General features: G+C 34.5%; 2 protein-coding genes across 2 annotated transcripts; one reads left to right on the top strand and one right to left on the bottom strand.

The window, feature by feature from the left end:
* The first annotated feature begins 1,736 nt into the window (after positions 1-1,736).
* On the top strand, positions 1,737-2,655 carry LOC130735503 (miraculin-like). The gene has a single exon (XM_057587459.1). The coding sequence runs from the start codon at positions 1,813-1,815 to the stop codon at positions 2,548-2,550; it is 738 nt and encodes a 245-aa protein (XP_057443442.1). The 5' UTR covers positions 1,737-1,812; the 3' UTR covers positions 2,551-2,655.
* Positions 2,656-9,405: 6,750 nt separating this feature from the next.
* On the bottom strand, positions 9,406-11,558 carry LOC130736757 (transcription factor RF2b-like). Its single transcript, XM_057588547.1, has 4 exons — positions 10,897-11,558; positions 10,514-10,646; positions 10,116-10,200; positions 9,406-9,794 (listed from the first exon to the last, which is right to left on the bottom strand). The coding sequence occupies exons 1-4, from the start codon at positions 11,556-11,558 to the stop codon at positions 9,406-9,408; spliced, it is 1,269 nt and encodes a 422-aa protein (XP_057444530.1).
* Positions 11,559-21,135: the final 9,577 nt, after the last annotated feature.

Here is a 21,135-nt window from a genome sequence, read left to right as displayed (position 1 = left end):
GAAACTATTCAACTCTATCTACAACTGAAAAGTAAACAAGAGATAAAATTGGATAAAATTAAAGCCGGATATGAATTTGGCGTTGGTGTATTGAAAACAATACAAAAGTCAGCTTCGGCCACAACCGACACTGTTAGTGACAAAGTATCATCAACGCACAGATACCACTGACGTTAATATTTACTATTTAGCATTGACCATGGTCATCTTCGTGTTTCGTGGCTTAACCAACGCTAAAATGTTAGTTCGACCAAATAATTGACACAAAATGTAGGTTTAGGTATTTTAAAGTTAACGTTGATGCTAAACTAATGCTAAATAGATTGTAGCACCAATTTTTTTTCCTTAATAACGTCAACTTTTGAACATGCTAATGAATGCTTTTTTTTTTGTACGTAGTTGACAATTTTCTTCCCCCTCACATTGTGCTTAAGTGTGAATTTTTTACCCTTCAGTAAAATAAGGGGTAATGTGAGTTACTGATTCTAAACTCTATTGACCAATATGATTTTTTATAAATAAATAAAATATTAAATTCTAAAGCACTTATCTTTAATGTAATTGGACGCTGGATTATTTAACTCAAATTTCTCATGAGTCATTTAGACAACCCGCAAAATAATTATGTTATGTCATAAGACATTGAGTTAATGAACTATGTTATTTTTTCTTACTATATATTTTCTTTGTTAGGAACCAATATATGATGTTACTCATCCCTCTTTCATCTTTTCTCATCAATTTGAATGTTTACCCTCAAATCCTCAATAGGTGTCTTGGTGCCGAAATAACTCATCATCTAGGCTATGTTTGACATGTCATTTCAGCTAGCTTATAGCTTATTTGACTAGCTTAAAGCTTATTTGACTAGCTTAAAAGCTCTTCAAAAGTGTTTGGTGAAGGAGCTTATTTTAGTAGCTTAAAGCTTTAAGCTATAAGCTATCTCAGGTAGCTTATAGCTTAAAGCTTATAGCTTATTAAATTTATTCTCATTTTTATCCTTATCATTTTATTAAAATTCTACCATTACCCTTATATATTTATAAAAACACTAAACTTATTTTCCCCTCACACTTACGTATGCAGTTTCCGCCACCATTTCCGCCACACCGCTGCGCACCACAAGTATTATAAATATTATATTAATAAAAATAAATATTATATTTTTAAGATGATATATAACTGTAGCTAATAAAAATATTTAAAGTGATAATAATTTTAATATTAATATCATATTGGTATTAATGTGAAAATAAAGTAATGTTAAATATAAAAATAATTATACAAGTATGTCCTTTTATGTCATTTTACAATTTCAGCTTGTTTAACAGCTAGTTCTACCAAACACTTTTGTTTCAATCACGTAGCTTTTCAGCTTTCAGCTATCAGCTTTCAGCTATCAGCTAGCTTATAAGCTTTCAGCTAGCTTTTCAGCTTTCAGCTAGCTTATCAGCTAAACATGCCAAACATCTAATCACATTCCACATGAATCATTTATTTATAAAAAATCTTATTGATTCATTGAGTTATGAGTTATTAATTAACAATATGAATCATTTAGACATTCCACTTTTCAAATAGAAAAATGAAAACAGTCCAGCCCATAGACTTCTTTTAATCAGTTCGCATACAAAATCCAACAAACTCTTGAAGATGACATAACTTAGGCGCGCACTTAATTGGTGACTAAACGACAAAACTTAAAGTCCATTCCACACATAGATTAATCCAGCCAATTATTTTTTATAAAGCTCCCAGATCATATTAAGAAGTTTGACTGCGCGTCATGGCTAATTGTATGTGTTGAAATCCATGACCACCATGACTATAGAACACTGCAAACAAGTCCATAGATTAACACCACCCTTGCCTATAAAACTTCATGCTCTTCTGCTATTCAATTCACAGAAACAAAAATTACTTATAATTCATCATACCAAAGCAATGAAGATCACATTTTTTGCATGTGTCCTTCTCTTTGCCTTGATCTCACAACAACCGCTGCTTCAATCAGCTGAAGCTTTACCTGAACAAGTGGTTGACACATCCGGGAAGAAGCTTCGACCCGGCAGCAATTACTACATCATCCCGGCATCTTCTCGTATTGGAGGCCTTGGCCTTACTAGCACAAGCAAAGAATATTGCCCGCTCGATGTTGTGGCTGTGCGTGGTTTCCGAGGCCTACCTTTGGTGTTTAAACCTCTCGACACAAAGAAAGGTGTTGTTCGTGTCAATAGCGATCTCAATATCTATTTCGCTACAGAAACAAGTTGTCCACAATCCACAGTGTTGAGTGTGGACCACTATGATCCTCCAAGTCAGCTGTGGTTTGTAACCACCGGTGGTGTTTTGGGGAATCCGAGCTCGGATACCCTGTCCTATTGGTTCAAGATTGAGAAGTATGAGGAAGCTTATAAACTTGTTTTCTGCCCAAGTGTGTGCCCCAACTGCAGTTATCAATGCAGGGACATAGGGATACATGAGGATCAATATGGCAAGCGTCTTGCTCTCAATGATGTGCCGTACAAAATTCGTTTTGAGAAGGCTTGAAGCTCCAACTAATATAATGTCTATTTCTTTATGAATAAGTGTAATTCACAGGTTTTTAAACAAGGTTGCTTGAAGTTATACGTACTTCATATGTGGTTGCTTGAAGTGTTACTTCAAAGTGTTACTATTGCTATAAATACTTATGCCATATCCACTCTTGAACACAGCACAAGTTGAGTTTTAAAAAGTTTCTCTTGTTTTCTACACGCGCAATTCAGTAATGGCAGCCGCTGGGCCACAAATGAGTACAAATACCTACTTAGATTTTTTTTAATTGGTAAATGTTAGTTGTTAGTAATGTTAGTAAATTAACTAGTTATCCTCAGGGTTTGAACCATGGACCCTTCACCCTTCATGTTAACTCAGAGTATGTATTTCATAGACAAGAATTCATATATTTCTGTGTTTTTACATCAGGGCCTTCACTAGGTATATATAGAGCAGAATAATTAATACGTTTGACCTATACAACTGTACTAGGCACTATATAAGGCAAGAAATTAACATAACCTATGAATTAGGGATTTGCACCCGCAGGACAGAAACTAATTTCTCCTATAAATCAGCTTATTATACAGCTCACGCCAACACTCCCCCTCAAATTGTTGAGTAGATATTTCTAATGCCCAACTTGTCTAGTGAGCTATGAAAGATTTTGCTTGAGACAGCCTTTGTCAACATATCTGCAAGTTGATCTTCAAATCTGACAAAAGGAAATTTAATGATTTTTTCCTCAAGATTCTGCTTGATAAAATATCTATCCACTTCAATATGCTTAGTACGATCATGCTGAACAGGATTATGAGAAATCCGTATTGCTGCCTTGTTATCACAAAATAGCTTCATTTCTGGTTTGGATTCAAAGCCAATCTCAGTTAACAATATTTTTAGCCACAGCAATTCACAAAGTCCCTTAGACATTCCCCGAAACTCTGCTTCTGCGCTAGATAGTGCCACAACCTTCTGCTTTTTACTCCTCCATGTAACTAGGTTACCACCAACAAAGGTGAAATACCCGGACGTGGACATTCTGTCAGACAAGTTTCCGACCCAATCTGCATCTGTATAACCTTCCACATTTAGATGACTATTCTTAGAGAACATGAGTCCTTTACCAGGGGCATATTTTAGATACCAAAGTATCCTAATCACAACATCCATATGAGCTTTACTTGGATTCTGCATATATTGACTTGCAACATTGACTGCATATGCTATATCCGGACGAGTATGAGACAAATAAATTAATTTTCCTGCCAACCTCTGGTATTGTTCCTTGTTTGCCGATACAGAATCACCTTCCACTCCAAATGTTTGGTTTTGGACAGATGGTGTATCAACTGGCTTACAATCAAGCATTCCAACCTCAGATAATAGATCCAGCACATACTTCCTTTGGGAAATGAATATACCTTCATTTGATCTGGCTACTTCTATTCCCAAAAAATATTTTAGTCCTCCTAGATTCTTCATTTCGAATTCACTGCCAAGTTGTCCTTGAATCCTGGAGATCTCTTCAATATCATCACCTGTAATAATCATATTATCAACATAGATTATTAAAGCAGTAACCTTTCCTTTTCGATGTTTTAAGAAAAGTGTATGATCTGAGTTACTCTGTTGGAACCCATATTTTTTCATAGCCAAGCTGAGTCGTCCAAACCAAGCACATGGTGACTGTTTCAGTCTATATAAAGCTCGTTGCAACCTGCATACACCCCTATAACCAGATGACACGGTATAGCCGGGTGGAATGTCCATATATACCTCTTCCTCAAGGTCTCCGTGAAGGAATGCGTTCTTCACATCAAATTGGTATAATGGCCAGTCTAAATTTGCAGCAAGAGATAACAAGATTCTAACCGTATTCAACTTTGCCACTGGTGAAAAAGTCTCCTTATAGTCTATGCCATAAGTTTGTGTATAGCCCTTGGCCACCAACCTTGCCTTATACCTCTCTATAGACCCATCAGCTTTGTATTTCATTGTAAACACCCACTTGCAACCTACCGTCTTCTTCCCATTGGGCAATGGGACAAGGTTCCATGTGTTATTCTTTAGTAATGCTTCCATCTCTTCTTGAATGGCTTGAGACCAGTTTGGATTTGATAATGCCTCATGCACATCATGTGGAATATGACAAGAAGACAGCTTGTGTGCAAAGGCTTTTAGTGGTTCAGGTAATCCCTTAGTGGTAACATAATTAGCAATGGGATACCTTGATTCCTTCCCTCCAAGGTCTGGTGAATAACGAACAGGAGGTTTACCCCTATTATGCCTGAAAGGTAATTGATAAGTGGCAGGAGTATCCAGATTAATATTACAAGTTGGTTCAAGAGAACTTACCTCCTGGACATCCTCAATAGAGTCATTGTTGCGTGAACAAGAGAGAGGGGGGCAGCTCACACAAATGTCATTCTTAGTTGCATCATTACCAGTATTATCAATTTAAGCATCCTCATTAGTAACATCTGCATCATCATCCTCATCTTTATCCACCGATGCATCAAAGCTGGTATTTTTCTCACTATCATCTTTGGTTGTGTTAATACTAGCATCATCCATTAGTGCATCATGGACAATGCTCTCCTTTTCTTGGCAATCCCACCACTTCAAGTCTTCACACCCTGTCTCCCCCTGAAGATGAGAAGTGATGGGTGAGGGAGAGTAATAATGTTTAGTTTCGAGGAACGTAGCATCCATTGTGGTGTAGTGGTGCTTGGTGGTTGGGTCATAGCAGCGATAACCCTTTTTGTCAGTGGCATATCCTAGAAAAACACACCTCACAACACATGGATCAAGTTTGGTTCGTTGGTTTTTATGTAAGTCGACAAACACAACACATCCAAACACTCGAGGAGAAATGAGAGAGCTTGAAGGTAGGGTAAAGTGACTTGCTAGAGCCTGTAAAGGGGTTTTAAATTCCAATACCTTTGATGGCATTCGATTTAGCAAATGAATTGCAGTACCAACTGCAACCTCCCAATGTCTATTGGGTACACCGGTTCCTATCAGTAGGCTCTGGCAGTCTCTAAAAGATGTCGGTTCTTGCGTTCAGCCACTCCATTTTGCTGCGGAGTCTGAGGGCAAGAGATTTCATGTAGGAGGCCATGGACCTGGAAATATGTCTGGACCTGTTTATTAACATACTCCCCCCTATTGTCTGATCTTAAAATTCTAACATTTGCTGAGAACTAATTTTTTATCATAGCATGAAAGACACAAAACACATCAAAAACTTCACTCTTATGCTTTAAGAAATATAACCAGGTCATGCGAGTTCAATCATCGATGAAAGTCACACACCAATGACTACCCGATGCGTTGTTAATGGGAGATGGGCCTCACACGTAAGTATGAACCAAGGCAAAGGGAATATCACTTTTATTCATACTAATTGAAAATGGTACTCGATGACTTTTAGCCAAGATACATGTATCACAATTAAACATTGATTGGTCCAAGCCTGAAAATAATTGGGGAAGTAAATGCTTCATGTAGCCAAATGAAGGATCTCCTAGACGACAGTGCCAAAGCCATATCAATTTTTCCTTGGTTCCACCTGAGTGTCGCACATTATGAACTCTGCTTGAGTTGAAGTCTTCCATGTAGTAGAGACCCCCTCTCTTAGTACCACGCCCAATGATCTCCTTAGTAAGGATGTCCTGAAAAAGGCAAAGTTTTGGATACATTAGGACTACACAACTCAAATCTTCAGTAGCTTGTCCTATTGATATTAGTTTACTTGAGAGAAATGGAACCAATAGAGTATTTGGTAAGGAAATAGAGGATGACAATGCAACAGTTCCAGCCCCAACCACTGGGTATGAAACCCCATTAGCATTGATAATACTGGTCTGTCTCGGTGTACTTTTTGTTGTGAGGTCATCTTTGCAAAAGGTCATATGGTTTGTTTCCCCTGAATCCACTATCCAGCCATTGTACCTGTCATGTTGTGAAGTGAGAAGACAATAACTATTGTTAACTTGTTCATTTGGTGCATGTGTTGGCTCATTGTCATTCTCAACCTGTGAAATTAAGGACAATTGTGGTTCTACACTAGCAAGAGCAACTCTTCCTGAGCCACCCGCTGCAGGTTTCTGCTTCTTTGCCTTCAATTCATGCCACCATTATGGATAGCCAAGCAACTTGAAGCATGTGTCACGAGTGTGCTTTTTGTTTCCACAGTGCGAGCATCCACCCCCGTCGAATGCTTGGTCTTTGGTCCGTGTAATCAGTTTTCCTCCATTTGAGGATGTTGTTCCACCTTTTGTCAGTTGTAGAGTATTTGACTGTGGCAAGCCCCTAAGTCCTTTTGTCGCCATAGCTGCTGATATAGTAGTGTCCGAGCCTGCTAACATGACGGTTTTTCGGATCTCCTCTCTGCGAACATGTGCATAAGCCTGCTCAACGGTTGGAAATGGTTTCATCTGAAGGACATCACTCCGTATCTTGTCAAGCCTATCATCAAGCCCATGAAGAAAAGTATAAACTCTATCTTCCTGTAAAAGAGTGTTGTACTTTTGTATATCGGCAGTACAATCCATTGGGTTTGGCCGTCTAAAATCAATTTCTCTCCATAAGCCTTGGAGATTATTGTAGTATGATTCAATAGAGCCCCCAGCTTGTTTCATGTTGTTTACCTGCCTCTTCAAGGCATAAACTTGAGAAGTGTCAGAACCATCAAAGTAGGTTATAGATATTGAATCCCAAACCTGTTTGGCTGTTGAAAATCTGATAAAATTGCTAACCAGATTTGGATCCATGGAGTTGATTAACCATCCTTTGACTATAGCATTTTCTGTTCTCCACCTTCTGTAGGTTGGATCTGTGGGTTCAGGTTGGGGAATATCTCCATTTATGTACCCCAACTTGGGACCATAAGGCATAATTGGTACCATCGAGCTTGATGCCAATTGGTGCGGCGGAGGGTTCACTTGTGGCCATTGGGATTTGAGTCTGGTTTCGGGTCAAAACCTGGGTCATCTTCGTTGCCAAGGTTTCAATAAGGTCGGTGGCGGAGACAGCAAGCTGCTTTTGCTCTGCCGGGTCGTTCAAGGAATCATCCTCGAATCGTCGCTCTGATGCCATGTTAACTCAGAGTATATATTTCATAGACAAGAATTCATATATTTCTGTGTTTTTACATCAGGGCCTTCACTAGGTATATATACAGCAGAGTAATTAATACGTTTGACCTATACAACTGTACTAGGCACTATATAAGGCAAGAAATTAACATAGCCTATGAATTAGGGATTTACACCTGCAGGACAGAAACTAATTTCTCCTATAAATCAGCTAATTACACAGCTCACGCCAACACTTCATCCCACCCAAATCTTATGTCTCTTGCTTTTACCACTTGAGTTATCATTCGAGGACAATTGTATCTACTTAGATAAAGAAGAATTGGAAAAGCTCATTTTAATTACACAGTATAGAGGTATGATAGGCTAGCTAACCAAGGTCTTGATGTCATATTGAAGGAAATGACGAGAGAGATATTTAGAAAGAGAAAAGTGAACACTCATACAATCTCAGAAACTCACTTGGTTTTTGGTTTTGGGCTTCGTAGCAAATGAACGAGTAGCTAGAGATGACTTCCTCCGTTCTAAAACTATTGTAATTTAAAATTATGTGTAAGACAACTCTTAGTACATTAGGCATACTTTAATTTAATTTCAAACAATGCAACTCTTGAAACAGTAGCGCATGCCAAATACATGCATAGAAAAATACTATAAATGTGTAACCAATTAAATTATGAATCAAGTTTAATTAAATACTACACCTATATAGATACTCCATTGAAATCTATTTTTTATAAGAAAATAGACTCAGTAATTTGGGTTTGACTATTGTAAAGTGAGATAGTCACGTTAATTAGAAGATAAAGTAAGTCATCACAATTATTGATTTTTAGATAACAATGATTGATATCTTAAGAATATGCATTGTAGTTTATCATGCATGTGAAAGTATATGATCTCAATCGCAATTGTTGATTTCTGAATAAACAATTATGATTACTTACTAAAGTGACTATTTCACTTTAGAGGAGAGCACAATATCATTTGTTTATAAGTATAATCGTCCATACAATGTTTTAAAATAAAATTTATTAAAAAAAAGGATGAATTTAAGCATTTTATATAATTTATTTTCTCAATTAATCTTTTTATTCCATAGGTTAATGTTTTGTTCACACTCTTAAACAAACTATACTAGTGATAAATAGGAAGAAAAAAGAAAGAAATAAGAGATATCATGTGTAATATGAGAAGAGCAGTATATAGAAAGATAGTATAAGAAAAGTAAGTAGAATTGAGATCGAAGAGAAAATGAAGTGTAAATGAATAATAACTCATTCAAATTATATGATCCCGTACTAGTCAAATTAAGGTTACACAAGTTAATATGAAGGAAAAAAGGTAATAGTTCAAAAAAATGGATTCACACATCTTCAAAATTATAAGGCATATAGTGAAGATACATTTTGCTTCTTCTATATATCACAAAATCAACTAAAATTTTATCAAGTAATTCCATAAGTTTTTAACTCAAAACTACTTCCATTCACAATCCATCATCAAATTGTCACATATAAAACTGGTTCGATCCAAGAATTTCAGAACAAAATAAAGACTTTGGTTTTAACATATCAATGCCTGAAGTAAATGAGAATAGCTAGGGTATAGCTCCAGCCTAAAACCTTATTACAAAATAACACTAAAGGACAAAGGACACTGAACGTCTGAACTGCAAATTAATGATATCATTCACAAGCCTCACCCATTACACATACATATATGTGTATAAATGTTACTTGTAATGATTATCCATAATAACAAATCACTTTCTGTTGCTATTATCAGCTAGCTCCTCATTGTAGTTTGAGAAGTCAGGGCCAAATTCACCATTGAAAGGATGACCAGAGGGAGGTGAAGAAGGAGACGGCAGTGGCATGAAGATGTGTGGTTGCTGAGGAGGAGATGGAGGCATGAAGAGTTGCGGTTGCTGAGGAGGTGGAGGAGGCGGTGGCATCGACATTGGCATGAAGAGATGTGGTCGCTGAGGAACCTGGAGTTGGGGTGGTAGATAATGATGAACCTGATTCATAGCTAATTGGGAAGAAAACTGAGAGACCAAACCATTATAAGAATGATTGTCAATAATAGCAGCATTCTGAGCAGTTTGAATCCTGAGGAGATCCATTTCTTCCTCTGTCTTCTGCTTGAGAACTACAAGCACAGAAGTGTATCCATGATAATATTTTCAGAATAATTTTGTAAAATAGAAAGAGAATAATCTTGAAGTCATCAAGCAAATGTTTTTGAACATTATGCCTTAAGCTTAGCTAGGAACACCCCAATTTTTTTTTATTTTTGTTTGCATGATTAAGATTGTGACAATTGATACATGTACATTTATATAGTATTCATACAAGAAGTAGAAAAATGAATGAAAAAATTATTTATTAAATTTCATGTGATATGAAGGAAAGCGTAAATTCACCACTCTAGGGTTTAATTAGGCATGAACAAGTATGGAACCATTCTTACCTCTCTGAAGTTGATAAGTCTTAGTCATGCCTTGTATTTGTATTTCTAGCTCCTTTTTTTTAGTAGCCATTTCTGCGGTTTCTTTCTGCATCATATCAAATATTAAATAATATGATTTTTTTCTAATTATATAGGAGAACATAAATTGAATATAACTATAAATTAACAACTTTGAAAATCAACATAACTATTTCTTCTCTTTTTTATTTCACATAGTAAAGCAACTGGTGACGAAGATAAGGGATTTTTCACAGAAGAAGATTCTTATCCGGATAACCATAGTGACATGAACTTAAGGCATCATGTATATCCAGAATGATGGTAGTAGTACGTAAAGCCATAAGTACAATGAAAAAACCTGAAAATTTCATTTATGCAAATGAAAATATAAAACGCACCTTTAGTTGGGCAACACGTGCAGAGAGGTTGCTTGCTTGTATCTCAAGCTCCTTACCCTGTTTTTCCAGCTCACTTTGATGTTGCTTTTTCTTCTCCTTTCTTTTATCAGCGGATCTCCGACAACAAAGAATCCTGCAACACACAACATGTTTAGAGCACCAATTTATGTCAAGTTTCAAACATGCACATGTGATATAATGTGTGATATGATAAGAAAAAAATTGAAAATTTTGATGGAAGAAAAAGTAGGCATATGTATGTGTGCCATATGGCTATTGTTGTTAAATTTCAAGGTAAACATTCAACGAAACAAAGAAAACTAATTAGATAAATTTTAAAGCTCAAAAAATAATTAATTTTAAAAAATAAATAAATGAAATACATTATCAACCTCTTGGCTTTCTTTGGATCGACTAGAGCAATTGCTGCCAATCGCTCAGGAGTCAGGGTCCTTGTCCTCCCCCTAGTAGAAGACGAGGCACCCTGAAATGACACTGTGGAGAGCATGTCAACAGAAAAATTGCGCTGATGACGTTGCTTGACACCTTTCTCACCACCACCACTCTGCCCACCGTCTACCACTCCGGTGCTAACCATTCCGATATCGACAGTCGTCTTGACAGTTGATGGTGGTGGCGGAGGGGATGGAAAGTCTGGGATATCAAAGTCCTCAGACTCGTTCCAAAGCATGGCCATGTCAAAGTCTTCAGCAATATAGAATGTGTTTTCAGATAAAGCCCTCTGATGATGGGACAACAACTCTGACGTTTGTTCATTCTCCTCCACCGTCTGTGGCGTAGCTCCAATCAAGTTTGGCTCCACTCCGGTGCTAACCATTCCCATATCGACAGTTGATGGTGGTGGCGGAGGGGATGGAAAGTCCGGGATATCAAAGTGCTCAACCTCGTTCCAAAGCATGTTCATGTCAAAGTCTTCAGCAATATAGAATGTGTTTTCAGCCCCTTGATGATGGGACCACAACTCTGACATTTGTTCATTCTGCTCCACCGTTTGTGGCGCAGCTCCGATCAAGTTTGGCTCCATCAGCAGCAAAAAAATCAATATTAAGAGTTGGCTTCAGTGCTCAAAAGAAAAGTTGGAAGCTGAAAGAGTATGCAATATATTCAAATGAAATTGCACTTAAATACTTGTGTTTCTAAGGGCTTTGAGAGTGGTTAAAATAGCATTAAGTAATTGTATAAAGTAACTTTAACAATAACATTAATTCATATATTTAATATAATAAATAATATATTACAAAAATGAATGTTATATTTAATTTATCAAACTATACAAATTTACTTCAATGATGGTAGTGAATATTTATTTAATACAATAAACAATATATTATAAAACAAATTAGGTAATGTTTCAACCATTAATTATTATTTATATGTATAAGTAAATTACCTTTAATAATAGCATTAAATAGTATATTTAAAATAGTGAATAAAATAAAATTATATATATCTCAGAATGAACTATAATGAACTATAATCTGATATTTATTGAATTTAATAAATTTTAAATATTATATGAAAAATTAATTGAAATATAAATCATAAATTGTATTGACAAAACTAACTTGAACAATTATATTAAATAATATATTTATTTTAATAGATGAAATTCTATAAAAGTGCATGTTACATCTTTAACTATTAAAATTAATATTTTCATTTATGAATTAATAAATCATAAATATTGAAATAACTTTAATTTGGGTGAGGGTGAAAAAGCGGATAAGAAAATATTTTTCCTATTTTGTTGGATTCTACCCATCCCCCATTTAAATAAGTTTAATATTTCAAACAACGATATGATTACGTTATTCTATCATGTTCCTTTATCCTGCCCACCAAAAGAACCATAATCAACAATGAGCAAAAATTAGTGTAATTTAATAATCACATCACCACCTAATATAATTAATTAATAATATAAATATTTATAAATGATTTTAGAATTCATAGTAGCCTTAATATATGTTTTATTTCAACATTAATATAATGATTAATTTACTACATTTGTTGTTTACTCACTGTCCACTTATAGAGAAAAATTTATTTCTATATACTTGTCAACTTAGAATTCAATATAGCCTTAATTGATGTATTTGCAAATAGTGAAGAATAAATGAAAAGAGATAAAAATAAATTTTAAAGTGTAAAATAGGAAAATAAATAATATTTCTCTCAAAATTAATTGCATTTCTTAACAAACGTGTTTCTTATCTTTCTTGACAATCAACTAAGAACATACGTAGTTATTAAGTTTCATATTTATTTAGTGCAGCATAAATTATAATTAATAATTACATTAACTATAAAATTAAAGCTAATTTTAATAATAGCATCAAATATTATTTAATATTATGAGTAAATATAAATATTTATAAATACTTATAGCATTAATAATAACATTAAAATTATGTTGCATAATTTCAAAATTAATTACAAAGAATTAATTTCATATTATTGAATGAATTCTATATTATAGTTAGTAATTAAATTAATTAGAAAAAATAAGTTTTTAAATTCTTGAAATTATTGGATTTTAAGAACATAAAAAAGTATTTTTTTAAGTCTCATAAAATTTTATATATGATAGTTTATTTCAATATTTTAATTTTCTAATAACCTATTATTTACATAATTCAATGAAAAGTAGTCGTATACATTTATTACAATTTATAAAAAGTTTTATAAAATATAATCGCAATTTAAAAAAAAAGAAATCCATATTTATATTTCTTTACTGTAAAATTGGTTGAAAGTAAAAAGAAATCCTAAATTGGTGGGATGAATAAAAAACAATTGTTTATAAGTGGGAACACCGTAAGTCCAATTACTTTAAGAGTTTTGGACTTAACAACACCGACAACTAAAGTTCAAACACTTTCGTTGACATTCAATGTCGTTTTGGTCCCACACATTTCTAGCTCAATAAGTGTTATTAGATGGAGGGCACTAGGCCCAAAATATGAAAAAAGAGCCAAAAATAATAATAATAAACTAAAATAAAAAAAGTCACGATCCTTAAGATTCAAATTTATCAGAAGGAGTAAATGTCTGCACCGAAGACCTCTAAAGTTATGTTTCACTACAAGCTTAAGAAAAACAAGTCCAACAAAATGTGTCCACATAAGATAGGGATATGTCACAATGTCCTGGACATGAGATTTCTCAGATACATTATGGATCAGGGAGCTTTAGGTTTATTCTCTAAGAGATTAGTTTGAAACAAATTAAGTGAATTCAAACTTTCGACTTTTTATTAACCTAAGAAACAAAATTAGAGATTGGTAGATGATAAGACAAGTTTTTTTTTTTTTGGAAAGCCAAAATGAATGAATTAATAGTAGCATTAACTAAGGGTGCTACAACCCAATTGTACAGGAGAAAAGGAAGAACAAATTTACATCAGTACATCAACATAGGCTGGACAGCATTCCAAACCAGAACAAAGAGAAAAAAAAAGAGCCCACAGAACTTATGCAAGGCAATTTTAGCAACAAAAGTACAGCACCTACTTCAAATGAGATTTTGCATCCTCATGCAATACTGAGATAGTCCCAATCCAGCTGTAGCACCTTGTCCAAATATCCCAAACAAATTAAACTTGCAAGAGAACATAAGGTGATTGAGAACATTAGGCTCTCTTCTTTTTCAAGACATAGCACGCATAAAACATCAGCCCTTGACTGCAGAATACACCTCTTTTAATTTTCAGGTTTACTTTTGTCTAAATTCTATCCAACATGACTCTCCAACTCCAAGTGTATGCTAGAACATTAGATGGGGCTGCTACAGCCCAAAGCTTTTTGAACAATCCACCATTTTCCTGGGATTCAAGCACAGACAGAACATCATAAGCTTCTTTAACAGAAAAAATACCATCGGAAGATCCCTCCCAAGACCACATATCAGCTATTCCCTGCTTCACTTGAATTGCACTAATATCCTGCATCATTTCCTCCACATTACTTCTCCCAGAAAAACATTGCTCTGAAGTTAATTACATCTAATCTGTCCAAAAACCTCAAAATCAAGCCACTCTCTAACAATTTTTATCAATCTTAAGTATGAATTTTCCATTACTTTTATGTTTAGGAATTTTTACGGTTTTAGCGCCTAATGTATACGCATATCCAATTATTTGTTGCTTAGACACTTTTTTTTTAAATGGCTTAGACACTAAAATGGCTTATTCCTTTCAATACTTGTGGAGAGTACTATAACTAATACTTAGCGAACTTTTATTACTTGATGAATACAATCTTGACAAGTGAATATTATTTAGTGGTGATAATTGCCTTATCACATAGGATGATTATTTTGAAATGATAGAGTGCACGAGGAAGTAGGCACGATGGGAGCACGAGGTAGTTTTCAAAATTAATTTTATCTTTAGAATTAAGCCTTCTTAGAGCACCCAACTTTTATGTCTCTAACTCTTACTACTTGAGCTATCATTCGGGGACATGAGAAGAATCAATTTGAATTGTTGTGATCAGACTATACTTTTTTTGTGTTGTTAGCAACTATTCACCCTTAATTTTTTTTTTATTTGTGCTTGTATATTTTGATCATTGTTGGTTTCAGATGACTACTACAATTTAAATTGGAGACAGAACTATGAGAAGTTTTTCAATTGCTTCAGAGTTCATATTTTAGAATATAATGGACTAGATTGTAAAAAAAACTTCTCATAGTTCTGTCTCCAATTTAAATTGTAGTAGTCATCTGAAACCAGCAATGATCAAAATATACAAGCACAAATAAAAAAAAATTAAGGGTGAATAGTTGCTAACAACACAAAAAAAGTGTAGTCTGATCACAACAATTCAATTTGATTCTTCCCATGTCCCCGAATGATAGCTCAAGTAGTAAGAGCTAGGGACATAAAAGTTAGGTGAGATGAAGGGTGAAGGGTTCCGGGTTTGAACCCGGAGGAGGGACTAATTTCCAAACATTGCTAACAACTCACATTTACCTATAAAAAAAAATTGATTCTTCCCACAAATACCGAGCCTCCTCCATCAAATTAAACTTCTTCTTCCTACAAATTTGCCAAAGAGAATTAGTCAGGGAATTAGCTTGTGTTGTGTTTTAGTTTGTGGTTGTAATATTTAAAACGTGTCTTTGACTGAATACTTGATGTTTGTGTTTTGTAACTGTCCAGTTTGAATTAGTGTAAAATTTTCTAATTTGAAGCATTTTTATCTTGTGATTTGCCATTTATGGTAAATTGCCCTTTGACTCCTCCATTAATGTTGTTGCTTTGGTTGCCATTTATCCTCTATAAAAGGATATTGAGGCAAATGAGTCTTCATCACTAAACGTCTATGAGAGTTATGTACATTTTATCATTGGTGCATTCTCCTTCCATAGCCTATTTGGAAAATCTAGGATTGAAATCCTAGATTCTCAAAATAAGCTAAGGTGGTTATGTGCCACCAGTACTGGATTTTCGTTGTCATTTATCCTCTTAGTGTTGCAGATTTTTATATCAGCTAGAGATATTATACTCTCTATGCATATATTTTTGCATTTCAATTTTATATACCTTCATAATTTCAAAGTTAACTGCCTGTTGTGCTAGCATATACTCACATGCAGGAACAACTCATCTTTTTACTACTTTAGTACTCATCCAAGCTAAACCATTCTTTGATATTCTTCATAACTTTTACATTTTTGAAGATGGCTAACGTCTTACTTGGACCTGTGTTTGAAAGTTTGCTCTATGTGGTTCATAATGAATTTGCAACCACTATCTCATTTGAAAATTTTATAAATATGAGAGCAAAAACCATTTAGTACCATACAGTTGCAATGATGTTAAATACTAGTTACATTTTTCACATGCATGAAGAATGATGGAGAAAAAAGATGAAGTTTCAAATATCACCTACCCAACATAAAAAATAAAGGCTTAATTTCAGTTTGGGTCCCTAATGTTTCAGAAATGTGTGATTTGCGTCCCCCGTGTCTAAAACGTGCGGTCAAGCTCCCTGACGTTTCTAAAACGTGCGATCGAAGCCCTCCCGTCCATATCCGTTTGGTTCCGTCTGTTGACCAAACGAAGCTGCGTCCATGTGTAATGAGCGAATTTACTCCCTGATCTTTCATCTTTGTGCAATTTGCCTCCCTAATGTTTAAAAACAGAATTTCAAAAAATAAATCTTTAACAGATTGTAACAAAAAAAAATCATTAATTTGTTTCAGAAAAAAAAAGCATATCATTAATCTTGAATGAAAACAAATCATTCATTATCAAAGTAACGCAACCTGAAATAGATTCAAATCAACAACAATTCAAGAAAAAAAAATTGAATCTTCAATTCATGTTCGTTAACAAAATAACACATTTATCAAGAATATTCATAACAATTTTCTCCCTAATTCATCTTCCACTTTCAAACACACACATTTCTCTCCATCTTTCATGAAAAAACAGATCCAGCACAAACAAAAAACACATAAATGGCTATGGTGAAGAGAGTGAGATTACAAGTGAAAAAGATGAACTGATTTGGATTTTTTATAATTTATATTTAGTTATATTCTGATATTATTTAGTTTTTTAATTAATTTTTTTTATTTTAAATTTTATTGAAACATAAGGGAGTAAATTCGCTCGTTTTAAACATTAGGGAGGCAAATTGCACAAAGATGAAAGATCAGGGGGTAAATTCGCTTGTTTTATTACACGTGGACGCAGCTCCATTTGGTCAACAGACGGAACCAAACGGATATGGACGGAAGGACTTCGATTGCACGTTTTAGAAACGTCAGGGAGCTTGACCGCACGTTTTAAACACGAGGGACGCAAATTGCACATTTCTAAAACATCAGGGGCCCAAACTGGAATTAAGCCAAAAATAAATGATTATATCTCATCCTAGAAGTCATAACATAAGTCATATTGGTAAATGTAATTTTAAATCCTAACAATTGTTTCAGCTAGAAGTCTACATGCTCAAGGTCTCAAACCTTTTGACTGGTTCTGACTTCTTCTGATATATATGATATATAACTTAGAAATTGAAGTTTGTTTGTTTGGAGTTTTCAAAACAATTTTCAAAAACTGAAAACCTATTTGATACGACATACTGTTTTTAAAAACAATTTTCATTTTCAGTTTTTAAAATTAAAAAAACCAAAACAATTAAAAGATATTTTTAGTTTTCATATATGAGTTTTCAAAATGTTGGAAAACATGTCATTCAAACTGTTTTGTTCTTCTGGATACTGTTTTTAAATATTCTTTTTGAAAACTATTTTAAGAACTGAAAACTAAAACTGCAATCAAACAGACTCATAGTCTCTAGTCCAGCCACATAATCTTTTCTAAATCTTGAAATTGAAATTTTGTGACAAACTGGACTGTTTACCAAAACACTTGACTCGCTTACGAAATCTCAGACATCTTGACAATAAACATTGTAGTTCATTGTCACATATATTCCCTAACATTAGAAGATGTCTTGCCCAAAGACATTAAATTTATACATTGTCAGTTTAAAGGTCCACAGCTTGGCAGAGTTACATGATCTAAAGTTGCAAGGAGAAGTATTAAATGCCTTGAAAATGTTGGCAGTTTATCTGAAACTCAAGAGGCCAACTTGATAGGTAAAACATACCTCCAAGACTAATGCCTTTCTTGGGGGTAGCAGTTTGACAATCCGGATCACAGATTGCTACTAATCCCGAACAAGTACTTGACGCGCTTCAACCTCTCTCAAATATGAAGAAGTTGAAAATAGATTGTTCTAGAGGATCACAGTTCCCGAGCAGGATTGGAACCCTCACTAATTTAGTTGCTCTTCAACTACAAGGTTGTAATAAGAGCATGCAGATTATATCTCTTGGTAAAGTACCATATTCTAAAAAACTGAAATATATTGATTAATTACTTGCAGTACATTGATGGCGATGAATCTTACTATGGTGTGGAGGTGAGGGCTTTCTCGTGTTTAGAAGAATTCTCATTAGATGAGTTACCCAAGTTAGAGTCATTGTTGAAAGTGGAAAGAGGAGAGATGTTCCCACGTCTTTCTTATATGTTCATCCATAAGTGCCCTAAACTAGTGTTACCATGCAATATTCCATCTGTTAAAGACTTCTACTTATTGAATGGTACCAGTGAGTTACTGAGGTCTGTCTCTAGTCTTAATAGTCGTACCTAACTTCGGCTTATCGGGTATGATCATTACCTGACATTCCTCTCAAAGGGATTGAGAAATCTGATTTGTCTACAAACTTTGATAATGTCTTGTTTCAGGAAACTAAAGGAATAGGCAAACGAACTCTTCAATAATCTTAAAGCTTTGGAGGTTCTAGCTGAATAGTGATTGCGAGGAGATTGAGTGTTTGCCATAGCAAGGTTGGGAAGGTCTTCGCTTCCTTCGAACTCTCGTGTTTGACGAGTGTAGAGGATTGAGATCCTAGCAGATGGTGTTCAACACCTGACTTCACTCCAAGTTATGAGAATTTGGAAGGGTCCGGCATTGAAGGAGCGGTGCAAGGAGGGAACTGGGGAGGATTGGGATAAGATAGCTCATGTTCCACAAGTGATACTAATTGAATGATGAAAAAGCAGCACACATCTTGAAGAGTGAGTGCTGATTCAACATTATACTTTCAAATGGACTTGATTTTTCATTTGTTTTCTTAATGCCAGAGACACCAAGTGGATTCTGTCTATCAATTCAAATGCAATCTCTACAACCTGAAATAGGCACCAGGGAGTAGCAGGGACCATGACAAGTTCATAATACTCTAGAAGTAGAAGTCACTCATATCATTCAATAATTGCATTTTTAACACATGAGCTCTCTCGGTTCTAGCTAGACATTATGAATGTGGTAAATTAAGTAACACTAGACTTGGACCCGCGCGTTGTGCGGTTAGGAAAATCATTTGTATTTGGCCATTGGTTTTCTCGCATTAGCTTTTTCTCTTTACACTTTATAACCTATTAATTTTAAATCGATTTTAATACTTAATAATTAATATAAAGACTATAAATTCAAGTATGCAACTTTAGCTAACATGAAAGTTTATAAGAGCTATAGATTCGGTAAAATCGTGTCTTAAGCCACGAGTAAGTCGCCGCTGAGCAAGGTAGCCAACATCATGCAAGTCTTGTTTGTCCACCTCTCTTGGAGACAATTTCATTTTTCAAACTGCTTCTAGAGAGAAGCTGAAAATTCAGTGAAATTTAAGGGGGGGAGGGGAGATCGAGAGTGTTAACCTGATACTTGATATTCTAAACTTTTAAGGCTATGTTTGTTTTTCTGTTTGACCCCTTGGATGTGCTTTTGGTTTGCATGTAACAGTGTGTCATCATGTTTGGGTAATTTGAACCCACTTTCACCTTAACTCACTTTTGCCTTAAAACCCACATTCAGCCAACTTGACACAACCCTCAGTTCTACTTTCACTTGGCACCGTTGGGGCATTAATTAAACACAACCCTCACTATATTAGTTTATCCAACTCTGTTTTGAAATAAAACTATCCAAACATAAATCACATTACACTCAACATATTTTTGCTCAAACTCTGTTTTGCAAACCCACATTCACTTAAACCCTGTTTTGCCAACTGAAATCTAAACACACACTAAATTGTCTTGGATGTAGAAGTCACGGGATGTGTCCGCAACCATTATAATTATAGAACCAAAAAGACTTACGCAGAGAAAAATATTCACAAACCAAACCAAGTAACATCCATAAAGAACATGTTGAATTTATCCACCTCAAACATTACCTTCTTAGGTGGAAACTTAGGGCCCGTTTGGTGGACATGACAGGATAGGATATGACAGGGTAGTAATCATATCTTGTTGTTATCTGTTGTTTGTTGCACCAACAGGATAGGATAACACTATCATGTCTTCTATCCTATCCTGTCCATCATGTGTAAAAGTTATCCTGAGGGGGAGCTAGGATAGAACAGGATAGGATACCAGTTATATATTTTCTTTCGGTATCCTAACTCCAAATTAATTTATTTTAATATTATATAATTTATAATTTATAATAATAATTAATGAATATAAAAATATTAATTTATCTAAAATAAAAAATAAATAAAATTATTATTCGTAAATAGTAAAATAGATTACTCACTTATAAATATTGATTTACTAATAGTAATAGACTACTTTAATATTTTCATCTCCTATTACTTAAAAATTATTTATCTACTTATATAATAATTTAAATATAAATTAATTTTGAAATAATAATATTTTTAATTTAGTTAATTTTTCTAATTTATCACGTGTCACAATTAAGTGAAAACTAATTGGTTAGAAATATTTATTTTTTAATAGTACACTACAAAAAAAACGTTATTTAGTGGGTGTTATTTAGCAGGGGTTTTGATAACCCCCGCAAATGTGGGTAATTTTTAATAGTTAAGGGGGGTTTTAATAACCCCCGCAAATGTTTTATTAATTAACCCTCTCACTCCCGCTCTCGCACTCTCACTCTCAGAACTCGTTCTCAGTCTCGTTCTCGTTCAACCATGGAAGCTCACGATTTCAAGCGATTTCCATCGATTTGATCTCGTTTTCCACCGATTTGATCTCGTTTTGCACCTAT

This window comes from Lotus japonicus, chromosome 2, assembly GCF_012489685.1.
Source record: "Lotus japonicus ecotype B-129 chromosome 2, LjGifu_v1.2".
Taxonomy (NCBI): Eukaryota; Viridiplantae; Streptophyta; class Magnoliopsida; order Fabales; family Fabaceae; genus Lotus; species Lotus japonicus.
The sequence above is the reverse complement of the archived record's forward strand: the minus strand, read 5'-3'. Positions and strand labels throughout refer to the sequence as shown.